The 27,079-nt window shown below is 45.2% G+C and overlaps 1 protein-coding gene across 4 annotated transcripts in view; it reads right to left on the bottom strand.

Moving 5' to 3' along the window:
- The window catches only part of LOC129811614 (dnaJ homolog subfamily C member 17-like), a 57,587-nt gene that overhangs the window by 13,467 nt on the left and 17,041 nt on the right, over positions 1-27,079 (bottom strand). For 2 of the 4 annotated variants that reach the window (XM_055863058.1, XM_055863059.1), the window contains exons 2-11: positions 24,498-24,567; positions 18,951-19,009; positions 18,715-18,802; positions 18,539-18,615; positions 16,730-16,856; positions 13,437-13,486; positions 11,122-11,199; positions 8,504-8,584; positions 7,687-7,824; positions 2-5,283 (exon numbers count right to left, since the gene is read on the bottom strand). In XM_055863058.1, the coding sequence (XP_055719033.1) occupies positions 5,068-5,283; positions 7,687-7,824; positions 8,504-8,584; positions 11,122-11,199; positions 13,437-13,486; positions 16,730-16,856; positions 18,539-18,615; positions 18,715-18,802; positions 18,951-19,009; positions 24,498-24,567 (984 nt within the window). In that variant the 3' untranslated portion in view covers positions 2-5,067. Of the gene's footprint in view, position 1; positions 5,284-7,686; positions 8,130-8,503; positions 8,585-11,121; positions 11,200-13,436; positions 13,487-16,729; positions 16,857-18,538; positions 18,616-18,714; positions 18,803-18,950; positions 19,010-24,497; positions 24,568-27,079 lie in introns of those variants that run through there. The other 2 variants (XM_055863060.1, XM_055863061.1) reach the window with 2 other exon arrangements.

The raw sequence follows: 27,079 nt of genomic DNA, 5'->3' as shown, positions 1-27,079 counted from the left end.
AAGTCAAGGGGTCTGAATACTTTGAATGCACAGTATACCCCTCGGGGTACTTGGGCTATCCACAGGGGGTACGTGGGGAAGACTGAAAAGACCATTGGCCTACTGGTAAAATGCACGAGGGGGTACTTTGTGGATTCTCCAGTCAGATCAAAATGTGATTTGGGGTACAGTAACCAAAAAAGGTTAGGAAACACTGATCTAAACCATGGACAATAAGAGGCAGTACGTGGACTTCTGTTTCAACTTATCCCTTCTCTCATTTACAGTAGATTATCATTTCAGAACGTCATGTTTGAGTTATATGCTAATTTGTCGAACATTTTTTGATCATATCCATCTGTTGTTTCTATTAAACAGCAATAGAATCAGTATGAGTGTATATTATCTATTGTGATGTTTAAGAGTTAACGTTGGAATTCTTCCCTCTGAAGGGTTAAACTGCATACGCTTTAAAAGGGCAAAGTTCATGTTCTTCTAGCATTACCCGTTGCAGCATTAGATAAAATGTTACATAGTCTAGTTAATAATTTAGCACTTTTTTTATCTCAAGCTGTTCAAAGTGGGCATTTTCTGTTGGCTGCTATTTCACCTTAGTTTAAACCCAGTTCCTTCCTACAGAGCTCTCGAGGGGATTGTTAGATTTAAGAATGTTATGTTAAAGAAAGAAAAAAGAACGAGGGCTTAGTTTTCCAAGGTCCTGAAGCTGTGACGACTTGGCGTCTTTGCCATTCCGTTGTGTGGGGAGGGCAATCTCTCTTCCGCACGCATCTCAGAGGCCCCACTTGAAGGTGCACGAAGGCAGCCTCTCTCTTTTCCAACAACACAATGAAAACAAACACTTAGCTCTGCTTCCAATAAAGCCAGTGGTTGGTGGGCTGCAACTCAGGCCACAGGTCCGTGCCCCAAAACCCCAGCGCCGTTTTCTTAAATGTTAATCGGAGTCCCTCGCTCTGGTGAGTGGCGCGAGAGGGGAAGGTGGCGAGGGGTAATGTGATCCTTCCACGTGCTGCTGGAGCCAAGAAAGCTGAGGACCACAGCCATCCATTACCAGCAAGGCTCCTGATGAGGGTTTAAACACTACCTGCTGAACAAACAGGGCCTGATGCGCCGCCCACCACCCCCAGTCCTGGGCCCACTTACCCATCTGCAAGGGGAGCTGGAAGAGAGTCACAGCCAGCACAACAGCAGGGGGCTGTCAGGAAAGGAAAGCGGTGGGGCAAAGCTAAAAGCTGTTACATTCCAGGGATCCTTGAGGCGTTACAGAGAACTTCACTAGCCATGAGTGTCCTGCTGCTAACAAACAGTTAAACAGCGTTAGCAATAGCATGTTAACAATCTAATGGAGTCACTGATGTTTGTGGGTACATCTGTACTGCATATGTTTTGTGCATCTTTCAGTAAAACGAATTATGGCTTTCAGTATATTGTACGTTTTATGAGAATAATGACACATAGTGTACACACTGATCTAAAAGAGTGTTTCACAAACTTCTTTTACTCTCGTCAAATTCCAAGATCAGTGGTTCGCATCAACATTTTAGATGGCTTGTATAATACTGCTTACACACTTTGATGGACTGACGTATGTTTGGTTTTCTAATAGTCATGAGATGCCATAGAGGCCATATTAAAGCCCCGTCTGTCACACTTTACACTTACTGTTTGAAGAGAAATTACACCCTGACATTACATGAGACAGCTGGAGGTAAAGTAGTCCATGTCAGATACTTACACAAGGGCACGTACAGACAGACAGACATTCCAAGCCAATTCAACCATCTACTCATTCACAGGTTTCACTTTGAAAGTTACTGTTATTACAATGAACTGGAGCTTAAGGGAAGTACTGAATGGTTATGATGCACAGTGTTGACCACACCTGCATCACAGCAAGGTTATTGAATAGATGAAGTTGGGCTTGATGAAGTCAACCTTTATTCCTCACTTATCCTGAACCAGCAGAACAAGTAATCCATTCATAAGGAACGTTATAACGGACAGTTTTCCTGGGCCTTATCAGATTGACATCTTGGCTTTCTAAGTTAACGAGTCTTGATATAATTTGCTCAGGACAGGAAAGAGGACCATACATTATGGTTTCTTATTCTTGTCAAACCTCAGATAAGATGGCTCTTCCTTTCCCACCTTTCACCTAATCCTATGAAAGGCCACCTTGTATGCTTCATCCGCATCCATAACTTCATTATCAAACCTGGAGACTAAATCTACATTACCTCTTACCCAGACTTACCCGGACTAATGTCCCACTGTCCCAGACAGAGCTCAGAGATAGAACTACAGAGCACCCACACACACACACGCAGACTGTCCTTGGACCGTACGACACCCCATCGTCTGCACTGGGCTCCTCCACACGAGAAGTCACATAAATTTATTCTCAACAAGCGCCCAAACTCACAAGGCTGATGTGAGAAGAGTAATTGGAAGACAAATTATCTTGGCACAGTGCCAACTGGCAAAACATTTTAAACTGAGGTACCGCATCATATCTGGTACCACTTTTCCCTCAAATTCCAAACTCACCATCATACAGAATACCACAAAAGCCATCTTACAAAAGACAGAGGCTTTTATAAAAAATAAAAATAAATCTGACATTTTTGGGGGGTGGAAATATTGTTTTGCCAACCGAGACATTCCGTTTCTGAAACTGATATTGTTTATGGAACTCTACATTGTGTCAGGACACATTACAGAGCCACCGGTTCACACATTTCTCCCCCATTTAAAAACACATTTAGGGCCAAGGTAGCTCACAATAGTACTGCTTCGCATGATATCCATGATACACTTGGGCATCGTAAAACCTTGAGAAGAGGTTTTTTTCTTTTGAGATCAAAAGATCTCAAAAGTTTAACATCCGCTGATTAAAACTAGCAAGCTATTTGATCAAGTTCATATGCAATGTGTTACAGTAGATCGAAGAGGAGCACAAAAGTCTGAGGAGATTCAATTCAACTTTAGTCCACAGAGGAAAAACACTGAGTCAGCAATGTAATAACAGTCTCCCATGGCCTTTTGCTCCTTCTAACTGTCCCATGAAGAATTGCTCCTTCTAACTGTCCCATGAAGAAAAATGCAGTGGTCTCCATTGCTCCCAGACCTCGTGTTAAGGTAGTCCAGTTATCTCGCCACTTTCTCTATTCCCCGTCTAAGCTAAAGCCCAGTTAAATGAATTGATGCCGATAACAGCTGGCAACAGCTGTAAATTAACCAATCTGTTACATTAGTACTTTTGTTCTCTAAACGGACTCTTCCAGGAAGTCAGAACACTAGAAGTTGTTATCTCCATCCAGAAAGAGTACAGTGCTGCAGCCAGCTGCCAACTGTAGCAGGACTATGCGCAGCATCCCAGGACCCAGACAGACTCTGGGGCTATTTTAGGTGAGCGTGCTCTTTCTTTAGCAGAAGGAAGCTAGCCGGTCCGATATGATGGAAAAAACATCCCAGAACAGATGACAAGCTACATCTGGTTCATGTTATGACAGGCTCCAAGTCTAAGTTTCCTCAAAGATTAAATAAACAAAGTCGTATCAAGTATTGAGATACATCTTTATCAGAATAAATACTCTAAAAAGACAATATGCTAAACGATTGTTTTAAATTGGGGATGCAATGATTTATGACTTCCAAAGACATGATTATGGTACAGGTTCTTCTGATAGAGAGGATACAGATGGTTGGATGTGGACCCCAAACTCAAGAGATTCTGGGAGGTAAGGGCTTAACAACTATGAGTCATATTGACACTGTGTGAATCCCTGTAGTCTGGCAGCAATGTGAAGAGTTCTGGGGGACAGCTTGAACACCTCATCCACCATAATTGAACTATGTACTTCGCATTGTCATGCAAACCACCATTCCATCTATGTAGGGACAGTATAGTCTGTTCTTAACAGATTACGTAATCCACTCAGTATTTCAGGAACAGATACACAGCTGACTGTGTACATCACACTGACGTTCAATAAAACTTGACATCAAACGTCAACAGAGACCGACTGTTTGAAAAACAGCACAAGCACAGAATGATTTACCATACATATTTTACAGCCTCTCATTATGACAATGTATTATGGCACAGTGCAGTGATACAAAACATAGCACACTCAGGAGGTGAAACTAGATCCTATCGAAATACAAGGGAGTTTAGTCTGGAGCATGGGTAGCAAATCTCTGCACCATGGCCTGGCTGGGACATGCTTGGTTATTTATGTTTAGAAGAACGTTGTGAATGGACCACCACCCCTACAGTATTGTCTCTGCATGGTGTCCCTACTGGTGAAACGCCTGACCCAACACACCCATGTCTGACAGAGGGCCTGTATCATCAAAAAGTTCTACAGCTGCACTGTCGAGAGTATCCTGACTGGTTGCATCACCGCCTGGTATGGCAACTGCTCGGCATCTGACCATAAGATGATACAGAGAGTAGTGCGTACGGCCCAGTACATCACTGGGGCCAGGCTTCCTGCCATCCAGGACCTATATAATAGGCGGTGTCAGAGGAAAGCCCATAAAATTATCAGAGACTCCAGTCACCCAAGTCATAGACTGTTTTCTCTGCCACCGCATGGCAAGCGGTACCGGAGCGCCAAGTCTAGGACCAAAAGGCTCCTTAACAGCTTCTACCCCCAAGCCTGAAGACTGCTGAACAATTAATCAAATGGCCACCGGATTATTTACATTAACCCCCCCCCCCCCATTTGTTCAGCTACTCGCTGATTATTATCTATTTCATCGTCACTTCACCCCTACCTACATATACAAATTACCTCAACTAACCTGTACCCCCGCACACTGACTCGGTACCCCCTGTATAAAGCCTCGTTATTGTTATACTTTTGTTTGGTAAATATTTTCTTAACTCTTCTCTGCACTGTTGGTTAAGGGCTTGTAAGTAAGCATTTCACGGTAAGGTCTACACCTCTTGTATTCGGCACATGACAAATGGTTTGATTTGATTCACAAACTTAGAGAATCACTCAGCACGGGAGTACAACAGGGCCCATCCATGTCTCTCCAACTTTGCTACAGTGTGTGATACTAGAGGCCTCCATGGGCCCGTGGGGACTTGGGGGCCCAGGTGCAGCAGCAGGTCCCAGACCAGTGTAAGCAGATTCTCTTATTAAACAGAGTGGCGCATAGTGTGAAGTCAGGCGTGTGCATCCCTGGGTTCCCTGCTTTGCTGGGACTGGATTGATGGAGGTTAAAGAAGCAGGTATCAGCACTGCTGCTCCTCTGTGATCGCAGCAGGTCACACTGGGGGAGAGGGAAAAGGAGAAAATGAGGGGGAGGGTGAAAAAGGCAGCAGAGGGAGAAAGACAGGGAGAGGAAGCAGAGTGAAAAAGAGAGGGAGAAAGACAGGGAGAGGAAGCAGAGTGAAAAAGAGAGGGAGAAAGACAGGGAGAGGAAGCAGAGTGAAAAAGAGAGGGAGAAAGACAGGGAGAGGAAGCAGAGTGAAAAAGAGAGGGAGAAAGACAGGGAGAGGAAGCAGAGTGAAAAAGAGAGGGAGAAAGACAGGGAGAGGAAGCAGAGTGAAAAAGAGAGGGAGAAAGACAGGGAGAGGAAGCAGAGTGAAAAAGAGAGGGAGAAAGACAGGGAGAGGAAGCAGAGTGAAAAAGAGAGGGAGAAAGACAGGGAGAGGAAGCAGAGTGAAAAAGAGAGGGAGAAAGACAGGGAGAGGAAGCAGAGTGAAAAAGAGAGGGAGAAAGACAGGGAGAGGAAGCAGAGTGAAAAGGAGAGGGAGAAAGACAGGGAGAGGAAGCAGAGTGAAAAAGAGAGGGAGAAAGACAGGGAGAGGAAGCAGAGTGAAAAAGAGAGGGAGAAAGACAGGGAGAGGAAGCAGAGTGAAAAAGAGAGGGAGAAAGACAGGGAGAGGAAGCAGAGTGAAAAAGAGAGGGAGAAAGACAGGGAGAGGAAGCAGAGTGAAAAAGAGAGGGAGAAAGACAGGGAGAGGAAGCAGAGTGAAAAAGAGAGGGAGAAAGACAGGGAGAGGAAGCAGAGTGAAAAAGAGAGGGAGAAAGACAGGGAGAGGAAGCAGAGTGAAAAAGAGAGGGAGAAAGACAGGGAGAGGAAGCAGAGTGAAAAAGAGAGGGAGAAAGACAGGGAGAGGAAGCAGAGTGAAAAAGAGAGGGAGAAAGAGGGAGAAGCAGTGTTCTGGATCCCAGACAGTCTCCCCAGGACCTCCATGGTTCTCCCCAATCAATCAAATGTATTTATAAAGCCCTTCTTACATCAGCTGATGTCACAAAGTGGTATACAGAAACCTAGCCTAAAACCCCAAACAGCAAGCAATGCAGATGTAGAAGCACGGTGGCTAGGAAAAAGTCCCTAGAAAGGCAGGAACCTAAGAAGAAACCTAGAGAGGTACCAGGCTCTGAGGGGTGGGCAGGCCTCTTCTGGCTGTGCCGGGTGGAGATTATAACAGTACATGGCCTGGGGTATTCACTGATCCCAGGCCAGACAGTCTGCCCAGGACCTCCATGGTTCTCCCCAGTATCCACTGACCCCAGGCCAGATATGGGACAATATTACCAATATTCACTGGATCCCCATTATGTCATATGGGCGTCTTTAGTGAGAAGCGTTCTCACTGAGGGCTAATGTGAAAATTACACTGCCATAAATGTTGTTTTCGTTCTCTGCCCTGAAAAGCTCTGCGAGAGATGAAGCAATGTGTCAGATAGCTTTAACCGGTAAAACCGGTTACCATAATAACATTACTCTGACAAGTCCCGATGCGCGGGCCGGGCTGTGAACCCTGCGTGGCGTGCTAACCCTGACGAGGGGCCTGAGTTACTGTGCTGAGGTGAAACAGTCTATCCTCATCTCTGGGGAGGGAGAGTCTGCTGGTCTATAACCATGTAGACCCGAGCCCAAATGTATGGAAAAGCTCTTTATAAACAAAGTCAGCGTTATTATTATTATTAGGCCTAAATGACCACAGCAGTGAAACTAAGTAATGGAGATTATGGACACAGACAGACCGAGTCATGTCTAGCTCATGACCAGAGAGAAGCTGAAACTTCCTGTACTCCTCAAACTGACTCAGATCACCTTCATCGTCCACCTACATTTCCCAACTGTGCTACAACCTTACTCTGATTGGAAAAGGCCTCCAAACTGCCAGTATGCGTGTTATGAAAGCCGACCAGGAGGTTAGCAAAAAGGTGGGCAGACTGGGGTGAGTACCACTCTGGGTAGAGAGAAAGCCCTCTCGTGCCAGCCTGCACGCTGGTCGTGTTGGGTTACCGTGTGATTCTCATGGAGTGAGGCATTCCATTGGTCTCCCGGGTGGGTCAGGCCTTAATGAGAGGCGGGACAGGCCAGAGGATCGGGCCAGCGCCGGGCCAACACACTGCTTCTCCAAGCCAAACAAACCTAAGACCATTTAACCAAACACATTTTTCTGGGCCAGACAAGGAGAGTGCAAGTGCATGGGCAATATTTTCTCGCTGATACAAAAATAAAACCGCAGAAGTTTACATACCTCTTTACGGGATGGTGTTTAGGAAATGTTATTTGGATTGGAAGCCAACAACGTGGAGATATTTGGCAACATAGGGCTTACATTATCGTTGATGGGAGTGAAGGAGAATTAGGACTAAGCACATTGGGGAGAGGTTGCCTTGCTTGTGGTGGCGGTTGCCCCTGGTTACATACCTGTTTAGGTGGGAAGTACTGTCCAGATGTTTGCTGAACCTGCGACACCACTGGGGTGATGACTTCAGGTCGTCCCTCAAGCCAAGAGATCTTCAGTGGGTTTGCTGTAAGGCCACTCTCGTTCTTATATGCCAATTCCTGGAGAGAAACAACGGAGTAACGTCAGACCCTAGTGTGACATGATCTGCTGACAGGCCATTCTTTCCCCCAGCACCACTAATGGAGCTACATCAACCTCTACTCCTCTCAGCTCTATAGAGTTAGTTGTGTCTTCCACCCCAGCCATTGTGTGGGGTTTTGCCTTGTGCATTTGAAACACACATGTGGGGTGAACTTTAGATACCCCAACCCTCCCAAGCAGCGTAGGGACCCCGAGATCTCCAGACAGCGAGAAGGCGACTGCAGGCCCAGAGTCTGGCTCCCCAGGGGACAGCAGAAATGTTCTGTTGAGGGGAACCACACATCGCACCAGAGCCCACAACAAAACAGCATGTGACAGCAAAGAGGCAGAGGACTCAGGTGGTCTGAACAATGAGGCGGCTCAGCCCTTCTATCCTCCTGGTTCCCATCAGAACACTCTGTTCTGTCAACTCCTCTGTTCTGTTACAGACACACACTACAAGATGATGAGAATGTCATCCTGTGTGTGGAAAACTAGGGGCCTTGGGCTGGGAAGTTGTTGAGACGCATAATGCTCAGTGCAAACCAAATGGTAAAAAAATGGCCAATCAGTAAAAGCTGGTGGGTATTGATTGATTTCAGTGACTTTTCAATAGGAAATGAGATGTGTGTATAATTTATGAACCAGAATACTTACAGCTGCTTTTACGGTTTCAAATTCTACCACAGCACTTCCTCTCTTCTTCCTTGATATGAGAACATTTAAAACGTTGCCATACTGAAAGAGCCACAGAAACAGAGACAGTTAGTACCCAATGTATTCTCAAAGTAGAACACAGAACCAGAAAAATGGGCATCATTAAATCAGCAAGAAAAACCCAACAGATGACCAGACAGGACTCTAAAGCTTAAATTCCACAGTGTATCACATCAGTTTATGGACCACCACCTCCAATGACAATGTTAGAGTATACACTTGTAATGGCTGAGTTTTCCAGTTACACAATAACAACTATACGTAGGACATCCTGCGATTTGGTCCCTTGAGAGATAGTGGGAGGGACCCATACTGTTAGAGAGAATGAGAAACATATCATCCCTAAATGTGTTTTTTTTTTTAAATGTAATGATTAATTTCCAGAAAAATATCAACCTCAACATTTCTAACAGAAATGTCTGGGACACGTCAACATAAACGACTTTTAGCATGTTCCAAGTATCAAGACAGTATCCTGGACTTCTTCAGTAAGTCTACTCTATGTGTGGTGAGAAAACTCTATAAAACATGTTTTGGTATAAACTGAAATTAGCCAAGGCCCTTGTCCAGCTGCCTGCCAGTACGTCAGATGCAGGGGAGTACAGGGGAGGAACAGTCTAGCCTGGGTCAACCACTGACCTCTGACACACACACGGAGAGACAGACAGAGACAGAGAGAGGAGCTGGAGAGTGGAGACAGGACTTGGACAAGGTCTCTGACAGCAGTAAAAGCTGATCTCTCTCAGCTGCACTTATAATTACAGAGGCTCTTGGCTGATTGAGGTTGATGGCGGCTGGGCTCCTCTGGGTAAAGGCCTGCAGAAGAGACAGGGCCCACGACTGATACAGTATGTCACCTGAAATACAGGGCCTCTCTCATTAAGCCCACTTCTAGAGAGCAGTCTCAGCAAGGAGGCCTCTGAGAATCCCATTACCAGGAATCTGCTTCTCTGGGAAAAGGACAGGCCAGGAATGCTAATGGACGTGGACACTCTACAGCGTGCCAACAGTGACAAACGGGAGTCTCTGTAGACCCCTATTTCATAAATCCAAATATTTTAATATGTATTTTTTCTCCCCTCCAGAGCAGACGTAAGGTTGTGTGAGTCCAAAACACACACACAGTCCCCTTTCCCACACATGGGCGGCTACTCCTACTCAAGAATTACCTGCCACTCATCGGAAAAGCTCGCCATTGCAAATAGCGTTAAGTTGTTTTTTTAAATGTCACTCTTTACTTTAGCAAAAACAACAACACTCCTTTTCCCACAATCCTCTGACCCAGCCTCCCATGCCTGGCTGTACATTGAGTGCGTGCAGAGGAGAAATTCAAAGTTTGACATTTTTTTCCTTCCGTTTGACGTCAGTGACACTTGGACTTGACCTATCCTCATTCCTGCACTACCTACGCCCCACCAAAACTCCCATTAGCTGGTTGCAGTTCGAGGTGGTACACGGTTGCATGAGAAGAGCACATTTCCTAGCGACTCCCCTGGCACTGCTAAAACCGCCCAGTAGCAGGGACACTAACAATGGCGTGCACCACTTTAAGAGGGCACTGCATTGCCCTAAGCCCTTTCACTGCTACAAAACTTAATGGGGCTTGTATAAAGGGAAAAATAAAAACATATAAAACACTGATGTCATGCAGAGCTCAAAAGTGAGCTGGACACCAGGCAGTTCTCATCACAGGCGAGTTGGAGACAGATACAGGTCTGTGATGCAGCAGGGGACAAGCCCTCACAGACAGATACAGGTCTGTGATGCAGCAGGGGACAAGCCCTCACAGACAGATACATGTCTGTGATGCAGCAGGGGACAAGCCCTCACAGACAGATACAGGTCTGTGATGCAGCAGGGGACAAGCCCTCACAGACAGATACAGGTCTGTGATGCAGCAGGGGACAAGCCCTCACAGACAGATACAGGTCTGTGATGCAGCAGGGGACAAGCCCTCACAGACAGATACAGGTCTGTGATGCAGCAGGGGACAAGCCCTCAGACAGATACAGGTCTGTAATGCAGCAGAAGACAAGCCCTCACAGACAGATACAGGTCTGTAATGCAGCAGAAGACAAGCCCTCACAGACAGATACATGTCTGTGATGCAGCAGGGGACAAGCCCTCACAGACAGATACAGGTCTGTGATGCAGCAGGGGACAAGCCCTCACAGACAGATACAGGTCTGTAATGCAGCAGAAGACAAGCCCTCACAGACAGATACAGGTCTGTGATGCAGCAGGGGACAAGCCATCACAGACAGATACAGGTATGTGATGCAGCAGAAGACAAGCCATCACAGACAGTCTTACACGACATAGCTTGAGAGCTATATTCTACAAGTATGATTACATAACCAGTGTCTCTTCTGCAACATTACACATTCAAATAAGAACATTTGATAGGAGACACACAGTAGGAGTCTTAGCTCCTTCCAAGAGATGCAGGTGTGAGAAACTGTTGCTCTCAGAAATAACTGTGTGCCAACTTAATGGCGATGGCCTTTTGAATCATAGCCGTATGGTGATACTTGGTGATTCACGTTCAAGGCACCCACCTTTGATAGAAGGCTAAAAATAAAGTCTTGAGAGTAGCCGCCGTTGGTGTCATCCTCTTTTTTACACTTCCACTTCAACTGAAAAGAGAGAAGAAAAAAAAGTTAGGAAAGAAAAACCGAGAGAGACAGATAACCCACCTTTGGTTATGATCTTACTTACATGGGGTCTGTACTAATGTTTTCCAAAGCTGCCAGTCTTGGGTTATGGATCCTACCTACATGGGGTCTGTACTAATGTTTTCCAAAGCTGCCAGTCTTGGGTTATGGCTCACGATATATCTTAGATTTCTTACAGTTATACTTAATTTATAGTCAGTGGTGTAGCACACACTCCTGCAGCCCCCAGGAGAAATGTTTTTTAAATGTTCTGATGACAAGCGTAGATTAAGCAGGACTGAGCCCGTGCCAGGCCGAGGAGCAGAGCAGAGCTCCAGGGGGACATTGTTCAGCTCTTGGATCATACCCACCACCACCACCTGGGAGACCTGCAGTCAATTTCCAGTCAGCTTTACGTGCTTAGGGGAGGGCTAAAATTAAGACAGGTCAGACTGGGATCTGGACCGAAGACACCAGACTGACTCACCTGCTGCTAGACATATATGTGTGGCACGCAGCTAACGGGAGGGTCACTCAATCACACAGAAATATGTGAGAGTTATTCTGAGCAAACTCCTGGTTAGCTTTGGTCATTATTAGCCAATACCATGTAATAAAGCCATGATCTCTAATGTTGGCTGACAGCTGAAAGTTAACTCTACAGCATTTAAATTGTAAATGGTTCTTCTTCCCAGCGTCTAGCTCTCTGAGTAAGATGTTACATAACAGGTTAATTCCATTCTCAGCAGTGTCAAAACCGTATCTCGCTAACTAATGGAGCAGAATTATAAATGGCAAGCAGCGAGTGACCGGACCAGGTCCAGAGCAGAACTCTGTTCACTGTCAGGGAGAGCCTTTCTGGGAATCCCCCCCCCACACACACACCTTTTTTTAACAATTATTTCCAAAATGTGCTTTCTCCTTCCAAGGCAAATCTCCTCTACCCAACGATAACCTGGTACCACATTAATCTTCTAACAAGGCAGAGCAGATCTTGGGTGATACCCAAATGTTCAGGCTGCTCCAGCAAGTTGCTACGGTGTACGTTACTGGCATTCTAAACCACTTTTAAGAGATTGGAGTTCCCTGGCAGTACCCAACTGCTCTGGTACATTTAATACCCACGCTTGCAAGCCGCAAATAACTAAAGATGTAAGAACAAAAACAAATACCATCACACAAAAAACAACAATGCATAATCAGAGATCATATTTCACTCTCCCCACACTGGGGAGGACAAGAATGGTGTATGGTCAACTTCCAAATAGCACTGTTGAAATCTACTCTTTGAGGACCGTTAGAAACGTAAAAGTCAATGTCCCCCAGTAGTTTTGGACTTTATTCTACCCCAAAATAAAATACAAAAATATTAGTGAAAATTATTACATTTTCTAAATATGAAGCAATTTTTTTTCTCTCTCAGATTGAAAGATAAAGGACTGATAACATCGGCAGAATTGAGCCTGTTGTATTAGAATACCGAGGGAAAGAAAAACGCTCTAGGGCCAGGAACAATACCGCTTGAATGTTGTAGCTTAAAAAAGACACAGATGTCATTCATTTACATCTATCAATATTGTTCTTTAACAAAATTACTAACTGAAGTCTGACTTTGATATTGACATTATTGCGCCTTACCAGCTAACAGATACAACTGCCCCTCAGAGTAATGTATGGAATAATATTCACATGCACAGTACGTGAATACAATTTGTTTAATACCGTAGCCAGACTCAACACTCAGCCCTGACGTTTGTTTTCCTAACTGAACACACAAACTTCTTTGGGGGATACACTGCTCTTGATGGGTATCAGAGGTTTTAACAATATTAAATGCAGAAACACATTAGCTAACATCCCCAGTTTCCTTTAATAGATGGGGATTGAATAGTTTCCAGAGGAAATATAATAACCCTCTTTTTACATAGTTACAGCACTCCTGACGATGGCCTACAGTACAGGAGAGGAACAGGGCGGAGGAGGAGGAGTGTATGTACTCTCCATTAGATCTCAAATGTTTTGGTTTCCATCATAAACCACTTACAAATTAAATACCTTAAGAGATTCGAGCCACTCACTTCAGAGATTCCTCAGGAGGAAACCAGTATGAAGACTCTTCTCCCTCTCCTCCCCCCACTCTTCTTCCTTCGCCAAGAATCTCAACCCTAAATACTGACCCCTCTTCCAATCCCCTGACTAAAAGCAATATTAGAACTTACTTTTAATTTGGGGGTCACATTGCTCTTGGAATGGCTTCCAACTGCTGCGTCTGGAAGACAGCAAAGGAAAGGGAGAGAGAGAAAGACAAAGAAAAAATTATTCATTCAAGCAGACGAAAAATCTCAAAAGACGAATGAGACGTGCAGTTGGTCGAGGACGAGGAGGGCTCTGTCACAGTGGTCAAGACATTGTTGTCTCTCCGTTGGGAGACGGACAGGATCGGTTGTCTCGCATCACCGCAGGTCATACATGATCAGTCTTGGGTTGTTCATCTCTCCACAGTACTGTACTCGCCCCGACCCCAAGCCTGCAGACCTGCCGGGTGCCTCCAGAGCTGTAACAGGGCGTTGTTCCAGGAAGGCCTCGCCGCAGAGGCCTGGAGAGGCCCAATAGCGTGTGAGCAGAGAAGATCTCAGTGACAACGTGCTGAACTTGCCTGACTTAATGTGCAGCAACAATGGGGGGCCAGGCCAAGACCCCATCTCCCACAACGCTGACTCCCATCACCCTTTATTAGACCATCCATGGTTTCTCATGGCTCCAGCCCAGAACAAGCATCTTTTTCCCCCAAATGCATATGATATTAAGATGTAAAAGGATACCTTGTGGACCAGATGATGAAGCGCTATATGCGTCAGTCAGATCTGTATTATGCAGCCAGGTTATTTCTTTGCTAATGAACAAAAATAGGCCTTTCCTACAAATAGTCCAAACAGTTGTGTTCCTAAGCAACATAACATATTAAAAGTCAAAGAACATGCCATTGTTGTTCTGTCCAGACGAGCTGTGTACTGTGTAATATCCGGCCAACTGGCCGCTCACTGCCCTGTTGACTGGCCTAGTTCAGTAGGCAGACTTAGCAGTGGGTCTGATTGACAGCACCATGTGCAACAGCATATAATTAGAGGTAGTAGATAGGGCGGTGATAGTCATGGAATTTAACAGTAATTGGCCAGCCAAATGACCTTGGTCTCTGTAATAGCCGTTCAAGGGGTTGATGGCAGGTAGCTTAGTGGTGAGAGAGTTGGACTAGTAACCAAATGGTTTCTAGATCGAATCCCCGAGCTGACAAGGTAAAAATATATATCGTTCTGCACTTGAACACGGCAGTTTCCCCACTGTTCCTAGGCCATCATTGCAAATAAGAATTTGTTCTTAAACTGACTTGCCTAGTTAAATAATTGTATATATATATATATTTTTTTTTTACCCCGTTCAAATAGCAAAAACATTTTGAAAAAAGTTGCTTGAAAGGCATGAGCTCTGCTTAGTTTTTTTGCGCAGGCTGTACACATTCCAATAGTCTCTTATTCAATTTGACAAACACTTGATCATACCTCGAATTTCACGGCGGCATCCCCTTTGTGGCCGTAATGCACCCTAAAAAAATCCATGCCTTTTGCGGCCCAGGGTGCTGCATTTTGCCCTTTTCCCTGAGAGTGCTGCACAATCAGAAACGTCTCTCACTCACATGGCTCTCTGTCATGTGATCGGGTCTTTCTCACAGACTACAAGTGAGGACCGACACATCCGGGATGCAACTGCACACGTCTTTATCCAATTCTGAGGTGCATATTGAAGATATTGGAAGAACTGTCCACATTTACTTTTTGTTAGTCAACAAGATGAGTAGGCCTAAAGAACACCAAAAGCACTAGCCTATGTCAATCTACTATCCCCCATAGTACAAACGTTGATCTATTCTATTTTGTGCGATAAATAAATATTCCAAACATAGTCTGGGACAGTTGTGGGATGTGATAGATCCCAAATTAATACAACCACTAGCATCAACAAAAACGTTTTTATGCAATGTGGTTGATGAAACAGATCAGAACATTTAGCATAAAATGTTGATAAACTATTCGGCTATTTCATCACAATATAAGCGCAGTAGGCTAGAAACGGGAATGTTCCATTAGCGGAACACACCATTATCAAAAGTGACCACAAATGCAATTATGCATGTAATGTTTTTATTATAAAAGGAACATTTATGGTGAAAATGATCTTCCCCAAACTTCAGTTAGGCTCTACACCCTTTATAAAGCGGATTCATTTGCTTAAGTTATTTGGCCACTTTAGTTGTGATACAAACCTTATTAAAAAATATAGGCCTATGTGCTAGGCTCCAGGAGATGACTACTATTCGGGGAGAGAAAAGGGAAAAAAAGGCATTGTTTCTTATGCTGGGCATCATTCACAAGTGATAATATATCATTCACAAGTAATAGGCTAATATTGTCACCCATCAGACTATTCTTGATTTAATCTAGTCTTTACATATACAGTACTAAACAATATATATGTGTGACATTTGTTTTGATTGAGAATTTACCATTATCATGCACCTGTATCGAAACAGGGTCAGCGGGGAAAAAATACATGTCATCTATGCAATTAAATAGCAAATGGAGGAAGCTTTTCCCCATGGTTTATTTTCATGTTAGCCAGGTAGGCTATACTCCTGTTGTTAATATAAGCAATGTGCTTAATATTAGGAAAGTTGAGAAATAAATATAGTAGGTCTAGCCTATAGAAAGCTGATGGGATCCTTGTTTATTTATTAGCAGCCATCACGCTGTTTTCTCCCACAATTACATAGCCTATAGAAATGTTGTGCAACATGAGCTCATGGGCTCTCATGAAGTGTTTGATTAGATTTCATATTACATTTGGGTTGATGTCAGAGTGATTAGAGGGACAATAGAGTGCTGAGTACCAAGCGGTTAGCAAGTTTGGTAGGCTACCAATGACCAGCAGCAGCATCAGAGCTTGGAGAAGCCTAATTACCGTGACTAAACAGTCATGTGGAATTTGACTGCCTTCATGACTTGTGACCTCCGGTGTGGCGGTATTACAGTCACCGAAACAGCCCTAGTCACGGAATGCCTTTTTTGGTGGGTGGCCCTTGCCAGGGTGAGAGGTTCCAAGCCCATTCTATTAATCATTTGCTACAACACCTTGCTTGTTTCAGCAAGGAGCAACAAAGTTTCATCATGTTGATAAGAGTCCATGTTATTCCAGAAACGGACTCAACGGCACGAATGCTCGGCCGTCCCGTCTTCAGTAAGCTATTCATTCCAAAAATATAGATTTTATCATTTTTTCCCCGGTTATGATGGTTATTTTATTTTCATGACAGTCTTCATCCATAACCATCGGTTACAAGGTTATATGGTAAGTGTGCCAGCCATAGAAGTAGAATGAACATTGTAATCCAGACTCTGTGGGTAACAAGGTAGTAAAATGTACTGCGATGTTGAGTCACTGGTGTGGTTGAGTAGTGTACCTGTAGCTGTGTAGTCTGCTGTGCCTGTGTGGTGGAGCTGTGCTTCTCTCTCCCTCTGGATCTGTTCTTTGACCAGCCTCTGTTCCTCCCGCAGCTGCCTGGAGCCCTCCTCTCGCAGACGGGCAATCTGACAGGACAATTACCTCATGGTTAACAACAAGGAACATCCTTCTCTCAAGGATAGGTTCTGGGCCAATATTCACAAAGTGTCTCAGAGTAGGCGTAGTGATCTAGGATCAGTTTTGTCCTTTAAAATCATAATGAATCAGCGCTTTTACTATGCCTATTAAGGATCGTGGTCTTTTACTTGGTTGGACATTAATCCACGACCATATGAACTGCAGTAACACCAGCCAATGTGCAGTGCCACTAGCTCATTACTATACTGAGAATAGAATACTGCCACCCACTGGTGATCACTCCCAGTCAGCCAGTCACAACACATGGTCCATAATTGCATGCATTTAACAGGTTGAGTGCAAGTCATCATGACTCAAATGAAAAGCATCCCAAACCTTTTATTTATCATTGACTTCACGAGCAAAGTGTATCAATAATGATATGGCAATGAATTTAGAACCAAAAAAAGTTGATCATATTACTAAAGTGCTAGCCTCTACACTGGCTTCCTGTTAAGGCAAGGGCTGATTTCAAGGTTTTACTGCTAACCTACAAAGCATTACATGGGCTTGCGCCTACCTATCTTTCCGATTTGGTCCTGCCGTACATACCTACACGTACGCTACGGTCAGAAGACGCAGGCCTCCTAAGCAGGGCTTAGGCAGGGCTTTCTCCTATCGAGCTCCATTGTTATGGAATGGTCTGCCTACCAATGTGAGTCTGTCTGTCTGTCTGTCTGTCTGTCTGTCTGTCTGTCTGTCTGTCTGTCTGTGTCTGTCTGTGTCTGTCTGTGTCTGTCTGTCTGTGTCTGTCTGTGTCTGTCTGTCTGTGTCTGTCTGTGTCTGTCTGTCTGTGTCTGTCTGTGTCTGTCTGTCTGTGTCTGTCTGTGTCTGTCTGTCTGTGTCTGTCTGTGTCTGTCTGTCTGTGTCTGTCTGTGTCTGTCTGTCTGTGTCTGTCTGTGTCTGTCTGTCTGTGTCTGTCTGTGTCTGTCTGTCTGTGTCTGTCTGTGTCTGTCTGTGTGTGTGTCTGTGTCTGTGTCTGTGTCTGTCTGTGTGTGTGTCTGTGTCTGTGTCTGTCTGTCTGTCTGTCTGTCTGTCTGTCTGTCTGTCTGTGTCTGTCTGTCTGTCTGTCTGTCTGTGTCTGTCTGTGTCTGTCTGTCTGTCTGTGTCTGTCTGTGTCTGTCTGTCTGTGTCTGTCTGTCTGTGTCTGTCTGTCTGTGTCTGTCTGTCTGTGTCTGTCTGTCTGTGTCTGTCTGTCTGTGTCTGTCTGTCTGTCTGTCTGTCTGTCTGTCTGTCTGTCTGTCTGTCTGTCTGTCTGTCTGTCTGTCTGTCTGTCTGTCTGTCTGTCTGTCTGTCTGTCTGTCTGTCTGTCTGTCTGTCTGTCTGTCTGTCTGTCTGTCTGTCTGTCTGTCTGTCTGTCTGTGCAGGGGTGGATGTGCATGTCTTACCTTCACTGAGACAGTGATTGGAACAGCTGTACTCTAGGGCTGACTGTGTGTGGTGCAGCATTCCAGAGTTAGGGTTCTACTTTATTCATTCTCCAGGATGCCTGGAATGGTTTTATCCACCTCACTGCTCTAGGCCCATGTGTGTGGTTGAGTTATTGACATTGAAAGTGAACCGTGCCTGTATGATCTGTTCTAGGGTCAGAATAGGAAACTAGGATGCTGTGAAGTTGCGTCTTTCTTACCTCCTCCTCTAGTGTTCTGGTGTTTTGGAACTGCTCTGCACTATGTGCCTCCGCCTGGCGTTCCCTGGCCTCCAAGTCTGTGGAAATCGTACACACACAGTAACACACACGCACACACACACAGTTAGCATCATCCAGATAGCCAGTCTTGTGTTTTTAGGGGAAGGGTTGATCACCTAGCTTGATCTTCTTCCTCTTAGCATCTAGCTTGTTGTTTCTCTCCTCTGCTTGTTTCTTGGCAGCGCAGATCTTATCGTAAGCAGCCTGACACAGAGGAGAGGAGGACAGTTTGATGTGATAAACAGTTGGAGAGAAGAGAGAAAGAGGGTCTGGTGGTGGTATGGAGAGTGTGTGTGTGTGTGTGTGTGTGTGTGTGTGTGTGTGTGTCAGACAGAAAGGACAGAAGTCTTACCCTGGCAGCAGCATCAGTCAGCACCTCTAGGGCCTGGGACAGCTGGTGGAAGAGATCAGCTGGGGAGGAAACACCAAGGACACTGTCATAAATCACTTTCGAAAAGCCACCTTTTTATAAGTGATTGTTTGCTTTCTATGTTCATTTATACATACTGCACTGTACTTACAGATAACTACCAAAATAAATTAAACACTTGAGTAAATGAGTAAAAGCACGTGCTTCCACACAGGTGTGGTTTCTGAATGAATTAAGTAATTAACATCCCATCATGCTTAGGGTAATACACTGCTCAAAAAAATAAAGGGAACACTTAAACAACACAATGTAACTCCAAGTCAATCACACTTCTGTGAAATCAAACTGTCCACTTAGGAAGCAACACTGATTGACAATACATTTCACATGCTGTTGTGCAAATGGAATAGACAAAAGGTGGAAACTATAGGCAATTAGCAAGACACCCCCCAAAACAGGAGTGATTCTGCAGGTGGTGACCACAGACCACTTCTCAGTTCCTATGCTTCCTGGCTGATGTTTTGGTCACTTTTGAATGCTGGCGGTGCTCTCACTCTAGTGGTAGCATGAGACGGAGTCTACAACCCACACAAGTGGCTCAGGTAGTGCAGTTCATCCAGGATGGCACATCAATGCGAACTGTGGCAAAAAGGTTTGCTGTGTCTGTCAGCGTAGTGTCCAGAGCATGCAGGCGCTACCAGGAGACAGGCCAGTACATCAGGAGACGTGGAGGAGGCCGTAGGAGGGCAACAACCCAGCAGCAGGACCGGTACCTCCGCCTTAGTGCAAGGAGGTGCACTGCCAGAGCCCTGCAAAATGACCTCCAGCAGGCCACAAATGTGCATGTGTCAGCATGAAAAAATGGTGTCGCATCCCTCCAATAGAGTTCCAGACACTTGTAGAATCTACGCCAAGGCACAATGAATGTGGTCTGGCAGCTTGTGGCGGCACAACACCCTATATAAACAATTTGTTGGTGTTTCCTTTATTTTGTCAGTTACCAGTACATAGAAACATATACAATCTCAAATTCCTGCTCAGTGAGGACGTAATGGTAAGATGTGAGCGAGGGGACCATAGTGTATGTGTAGAATGTTAGCTTTAAAAACAACAACCAAATGGAACAAAGGCTAACAATACAATCTTAGTGAGCTGCTAACACGCAGGGGGAGGTCAGGAGGGAAGAGACTTGGTGGAGTGTGGAGGAAAGGACGGAAACGAGGCAGGGTTGCCGGCGTGTGCTCTGTGTGGTGTCTCTGTGCCAACGCGGGACCCGGGGCTGAGATAAACGGAGACATTTCCTGCATTAAAAGGTGCCTGGAGTCTCACGAAATCGGCTTCCTCTAATGATCCACCCGCACTTTTCCCACAAACCCACCCGGGCCTCTCAATCCATCTCCCATTAGGGAGCCCTAAGGGGACACAGGGCCAATCAAGAGTACCACGCAAACCTCCGGTGCTCGCCTCTATCCAACCTTCCAGCCCCAGAACCGCAAACCCCCAGCCCATAACCGGCCCCATTACCGCACTCAACTGCTCCAGCTTAATCATTCACTTATGGGAGTCTTTTTCTTCTTCTATCTAACGGACATATACTTTTACTCCCTGTGAGGAAAGCAGCATAAACAGCAGGCTCTAGAGAGCTGCAAGTGGATGGGTCAACTTACCTACGCACATGGAATAGAGCTTGCTGAATCATTGGCTTGTGCAGCTCAGACTGTCACAGCACAGAGGGTGCATATAGGGGTGGGATGGAAGATGACCCCCACTTCAACTCAACACCTGCCCATCAAACTTCGGGCTATAGTCTCAGGGCTCTTACCCTCTCCTGTGAGTGGATAAATCACTGCATGTGATGTGGAAGTGCATATTCCTCACCATCTACTTCTCATTTCAGAGCGATTTTATGCCACTCAGTCCCCTATTACCCCATTGTTTCCCGTTTCTTACTTAAATCAGGAAGAGTTAAAAGGAATCCAGCAACCGCACAAACCTCACTTGAAAACATGCCTCACAAATGGGCCTTGTTCCACTTGTCGCAGAATTATATAGAAATTTCCAAAACTGATTGTTGACATGTTTGTTGGTGACAGGCCGCGATGGGCCAGGGGGGCTGAAGGGGAAACGGTGGTCATTAGGGCCGGGACGATACCAGTATTGCGATACTTCTTCCATGGCATAAATGAAAAAGTTTTTGGTCCTTTAAAAACCTGCTGTATTTAAAATAGTGTACTATAGCTTGGAAAATAAATGTGACTTTGGATGACAACATAATGATGTATGTTTCCAAAATTAGAGCTGTTTTTCTAAAGAAGTTAAATCCGAAGTGTTTTGTTTCCTTGTCACAAAACTAACGAGTATCGCGATATTGGATATCGTCCCAAACATACTGGTCATACTGTCTGGCTGGGACTGGCCCAGGGGGCTGGAGGGCTTGTGGGAAGGCTCTGCTCTGCTTAGCCAGTCTGTAGAGGCCTGTGGCCAGCCTGTCTGGCAGCATGGCACAGAGGGGAGCAGACTGTAGAGGGGTTTTTTATTTTACTTTAACTAGTCAAGTAAGTTAAGAACAAATTCTTATTTTCAATGACCGCCTAGGAACAGTGGGTTAACTGCCTTGTTCAGGGGCAGAACGACAGAATTTTACCTTGTCAGCTCGGGGATTCGGTCTTGCAACCTTTCAGTTACAAGTCCAACGCTCTAACCTCTAGACTACCTGCCGCCCCAGGTAGTCTAGTCAAGGGATAAGGCGTCCGCATGCTTCCCAAATGAAACAGTTCGGAACAGTTTGTGCATAAAGTGCCTTCGGAAAGTATTCAGACCCTTGACTAACATTTTGTTACAGACATATTCTAAAATGGATACATTTTAAAATCCTCAGCAGTCTACACACAATGTCTCATACTGACATAGCATAAACAGGTTTTTAGAAAACACAAATAACTTATTTACATAAGTATTCAGACCCTTTGCTATGAGACACGAAATTGAGCTTAGATGCATCCTGTTTCCATTGATCATCTTTGAGATGTTTCTACAACTTGGAGTCCAACTGTGGTAAATTCAATTGAGTGGACATAATTTAGAAAAAGGCACACGCCTGCCTATATAAGGTCCCACATTTGACAGTGCATGTCAGAGCAAAAACCAAGCCATGAGGTCGAAGGAATTGTCCGTAGAGCTCAGAGACAGGATCGTGTCGAGGCACAGATCTGGGGAAGAGTACCAAAAAATGTCTGCAGCATTAAAGGTCCCCAAGAACACAGTGGCCACCATCATTCTTAAAATGGAAGAAGCTTGGAATCACCAACCACCCGGCCAAACTGAGCAATTGGGGGAGAAGGGCCTTGGTCAGGGAGGTGACCAAGTACCCGAGCTCCAGAGTTCCTCTGTGGAGATGGGGGAACCTTCCAGAAGGACAACCATCTCTGCAGCACTCCACCAATCAGGCCTTTATGTTAGAGTGGCCAGATGGAAGCTACTCCTCAGTAGAAGGCACATGACTGCCCGCTTGGGGTTTACCAAAAGTCACCTAAAGACACTCAGACCATGAGAAACAAGATTCTCTGGTCTGATGAAACCAAGATTTAACTATTGGCCTGAATGCCAAGCGTCACGTCTGGAGGAAATTTGACACCATCCCTATGGTAAAGATTGGTGGTGGCAGCATCATGTTTTGGGGACATTTTTCAGCAGCAGGGACTGGGAGACTAGTCAGGATCAAGGGAAAGATGAACGGAGCAAAGTACAGAGAGATCCGTGATGAAAACCTGCTCCGGAGTGCTCAGGACATCAGACTGGGGCGAAGGTTCACCTTCCAACAGGACAACGACCCTAAGCACACAGCCAAGACAAAGCAGGAGTGGCTTCGGGACAAGTCTGTGCATGTCCTTGAGTCCGGACTTGAACCCGATCGAACATCTCTGGAAAGACCAGAAAATAGCTGTGGAGCAAAGAATGGGTGAAACTCCCCAAATACAGATTGTAGTGTAATACCCAAGAAGACTCAAGGCTGTAATTGCTGCCAAAGGTGCTTCAAAGTACTGAGTAAAGGGTCTGAATAATTATGTAAATGTGATATTTCAGTTTTTCTTTTTTATATTATGGGATATTGTGTGTAGATTGATGAGGGGAAAACACAATTTAATCAATTTTAGAATAAGCTGTAACCTAACAAAATGTGGAAAAAGTCGAGGTCTGAATACTTTCTGAAGGCACTGCATATTATGACAACATTTTGTGGTTTTTGTTCATTTTGGACTTCGACAAAGGGTTTTTCAGCTGTTCGGGCACACTACATTTTTTATTGTGCTACCCCAAAGTCGGTAGCCAAAGTCTAAGCCCCCTTGTCGGCGATTAGTCAAAAGGTAGGGATTCGCCTCCCGGGTGGCGCAGTGGTCTAGGGCACTGCATCGCAGTCCTAGCTGCGCCACCAGAGTCTCTGGGTTTGCGCCCAGGCTCTTTTGCAGCCGGCCGCGACCCGGGAGGTCCGTGGGGCGACATACAATTGGCCTAGCGTCGTCCGGGTTAGGGAGGGTTTGGCCGGTAGGGATATTCTTGTCTCATCGCGCTCCAGCGACTCCTGTGGCGGGCCGGGCGCAGTGCGCGCTAACCAAGGGGGCCAGGTGCACGGTGTTTCCTCCGACACATTGGTGCGGCTGGCTTCCGGGTTGGAGGCGCGCTGTGTTAAGAAGCAGTGCGGCTTGGTTGGGTTGTGCTTCGGAGGACGCGTGGCTTTCGACCTTCGTCTCTCCCGAGCCCATACGGGAGTTGTAGCGATGAGACAAGATAGTAATTACTAGCGATTGGATACCACGAAAATTGGGGAGAAAAGGGGATAAAAAATAATCATAATAATAATATATTTTTTTAAATTAAATAAAAATATACAAATAAAAAGGTAGGGATTCTTCAATTAAGTCTTTGTTGTCATTCAATGAGAGACAACTCATCTTCATGCACATTTTTTCACTTGAGAAATATTGCACGAAACATCCTAGTCGGATACAAAATTGCGCGACCAAGATCTCCTCGGCAAAAAACGTCAAGATTAATAACAGATTTATTGAGTTATTAATTCTGACTATTTTGAGGAAGTGTATACTGGCTACGGCGTCTGAAGCTGGACAAACAGTATTATTTCCACTTTTTTCTCGTTTTTCAAGGCAAGGTCTTTTAAGGGAGTCTGCAAGGAAACAAGTCGTTCGGTTAGCTGAGCTTGGCTAGGCGCCAGCCGAACTGAAGCTTGCTGACACCTTGAGGGTGAGGCTTTAAAGAGGAGACTTCAGCATGGTCCCTGTTGATAGGGACACTGCACACAGGACATGAATGTCCACGTTAACCTCCTAGTAATACAAGACGCTGAACACACGCTATTCTCTCAATGTGCGTCTGGTCAGAATCATGGATGTGGCTGGTGGCGATGGTGTTCAGGTTTTACAATCATCTACAGAGGAAGAAAGCCGACATACAAGGTGAGGAGAAGTGGACATTGTACCGAGGCTTTACTTGTGCCATGTCTTTTTCACTAACCTGCTTTAGGGTTGTCTGGGTTCTTGTCTGGATGGCATGTCAAGGCTTTCTGTCGGTAGGCTTTCTTGATCTACAGGAGAAAACGGGAAAATGAAATCAGAGTTAGAGTATTTACTTTTTTAGTATGCATGGACTTAGGTCAGCACATTACTATTCTCATTGTTATGTCCCAGTCTACTATGTTCAGAAGTCTATTGAAACTATAAAAATGTTGATCTGTGGTGAATTTTCCAGCCAAAAAACAAGTCACCCTTGTCCAATAACCTCCAGCCAAAAAAAACTGTCCCTAGAGTGGATGAATATTTTTGTAGATGCATACAGTTAGTTCTTTATTTTTTTCAGCTTGGTTGGACTTTGTGGCAGCGACTGTATACTGTTGTTGTTTAAAAATAACGCCTACAGGGTTGTTTTTCCTGAATATTCTAAACCGCTGTATGCAGCTTGGCAATCTAGAATCGCTGAAATATATCTCCAACACCAATTACTCTTTTGCATGCCATCACTGGCACGAAACGTAAATGTGCATAAAAATGATGGTCCCCTGAAAACATAATAAAAATAGTAAAAGATTGATAAAACTACAGGGGGTGAAAAAGTGTTCAGTGGTTGATAGGGAGTTTAGGTTCAGTTTCACTGGGGGGGCCTAACAATATCTGCACCCATCCTTCGCTGTGCTTGTGATAATGTACTTTAAATAAAGATTGACTTGACTGATGTCACCTTTATGCTGACAATGCTTTTTCAAGAAGGATAAATGTGGACTGTGTCGGCAGGAGAAGATGAGATTAGCTTCATTGGGGCCAGAAAAAAAGTTACAATAACATGCAAACAGCGTGCCATTGTCATCACGAAATTGGGAAGGCAGCCATTCATATCTTGGGTCTCAAGCCAAAACATTTAAAAATATGAGCGACCAAATTAGGAAACAAAACAATACTTTGGAGCATTGCAATCTTAAGTGAGGTTTTAGTCCTTTTTTTTTTTTTTTACTCTGTTGTTCTCTGGAATTTTAACCGCGTTTCTTCGGCACGAGTTAATGACATGTTTTTCATTAGGCGAAGTCTACTCCACCAACGATGAAGCAGGGCACATTGAGAGAGAGCAGCTCTCTGAAGAGACAGGAAGTGCAGAGCGCCCAGCTTTTCAAACCACTTCTCTATCCTCAATACAGCCCCCAGTAGTAATCAGCCCTGCCAGCATTTGCATGCTTTCACCTCCTCCTCTCACCCTTGCTGCCAATCAATCAGATCCCGTCAATTGGAACTGGATAGATCAGGGACTGCTTTCTGTTCTGCACGCCTGGAACTTTTGCATTGGATGCCATCTACTCCGGCAAATGCAACGTTTCCCTGTGTGTCTATTGTTTTGCACTATTGTAACAGGAATGTGCCAGAACATACTGTGCAGACCGACCAACTGACTGACTGTTAGTGAACTGAATAGGATATGGTAATAAACTCAGCAAAAAAAGAAACGTCCTCTCCCTGTCAACTGCATTTATTTTCAGCAAACCTAACATGTGTAAATATTTGTTTGAACATGACAAGATTCAACAACAGACATAAACTGAACAAGTTCCACAGACATGTGAACAAAGGGGGGGGGGGGGTCAAAATCAAAAGTAACAGTCAGTATAAGGTGTGACCACCAGCTGCATTAAGTACTGCAGTGCATCTCCTCCTCATGAACTGCACCAGATTTGCCAGTTCTTGCTGTGAGATGTTACCCCACTCTTCCACCAAGACACCTGCAAGTTCCCGGACATTTCTGGGGGAAATGGCCCTAGCCCTCACCCTCCGATCCAACAGGTCCCGGACATGCTCAATGGGATTGAGATCCGGGCTCTTCGCTGGCCATGGCAGAATACTGACATTCCTGTCTTGCAGGAAATCACGCACAGAACGAGCAGTATGGCTGCAGAGTCATGCTTGTCATGCTGGAGGGTCATGTCAGGATGAGCCTACGGGAAGGGTACCACATGAGGGAAGAAGATGTCTTCCCTGTAACGCACAGCGTTGAGATTGCTTGCAATGACAACAAGCTCAGTCCAATGATGCTGTGACACACCGCCCCAGACCATGACGGACCCTCCACCTCCAAATCGACCTCACTCCAGAGTATAGGCCTCGTGTAATGTTCATTCCTTCGATGAAAAACGCGAATCCGACCATCACCCCTGGTGAGACAAAACCGCGACTCGTCAGTGAAGAGCACTTTTTGCCAGTCCTGTTTGGTCCAGCAACGGTGGGTTTGTGCCCATAGGCGTCGTTGTTGCCAGTGATGTCTGATGAGGACCTGCCTTACAACAGGCCTACAAGACCTCAGTCCAGGGGTGGATGGGGGCAGAGCTGTCAGAGTGAACAGCATACATGCATCTCTCTCCTAATGGTGACTTTTGAACCAGTTCAGTAGGATGGCGTTGTGAAGCTACACATTCTTACAGCCCTTCATTCAGGAGAGCGTACTACATACAGTAATATGCAGGTCCGTGGAACTATTTCAAGCAGCAACACTTCCCCCTCAGCCTCCTATACCCTCTCCTCTGACTCTGGACTTCCAGTGAAACTGGGATAAACTGAAAA

The sequence above is a fragment of the Salvelinus fontinalis genome, chromosome 15 (genome assembly GCF_029448725.1).
Source record: "Salvelinus fontinalis isolate EN_2023a chromosome 15, ASM2944872v1, whole genome shotgun sequence".
NCBI classification, from domain to species: domain Eukaryota; kingdom Metazoa; phylum Chordata; class Actinopteri; order Salmoniformes; family Salmonidae; genus Salvelinus; species Salvelinus fontinalis.
Note: the sequence above shows the minus strand (reverse complement) of the source record. Positions and strands in the feature narration are given on the sequence as shown.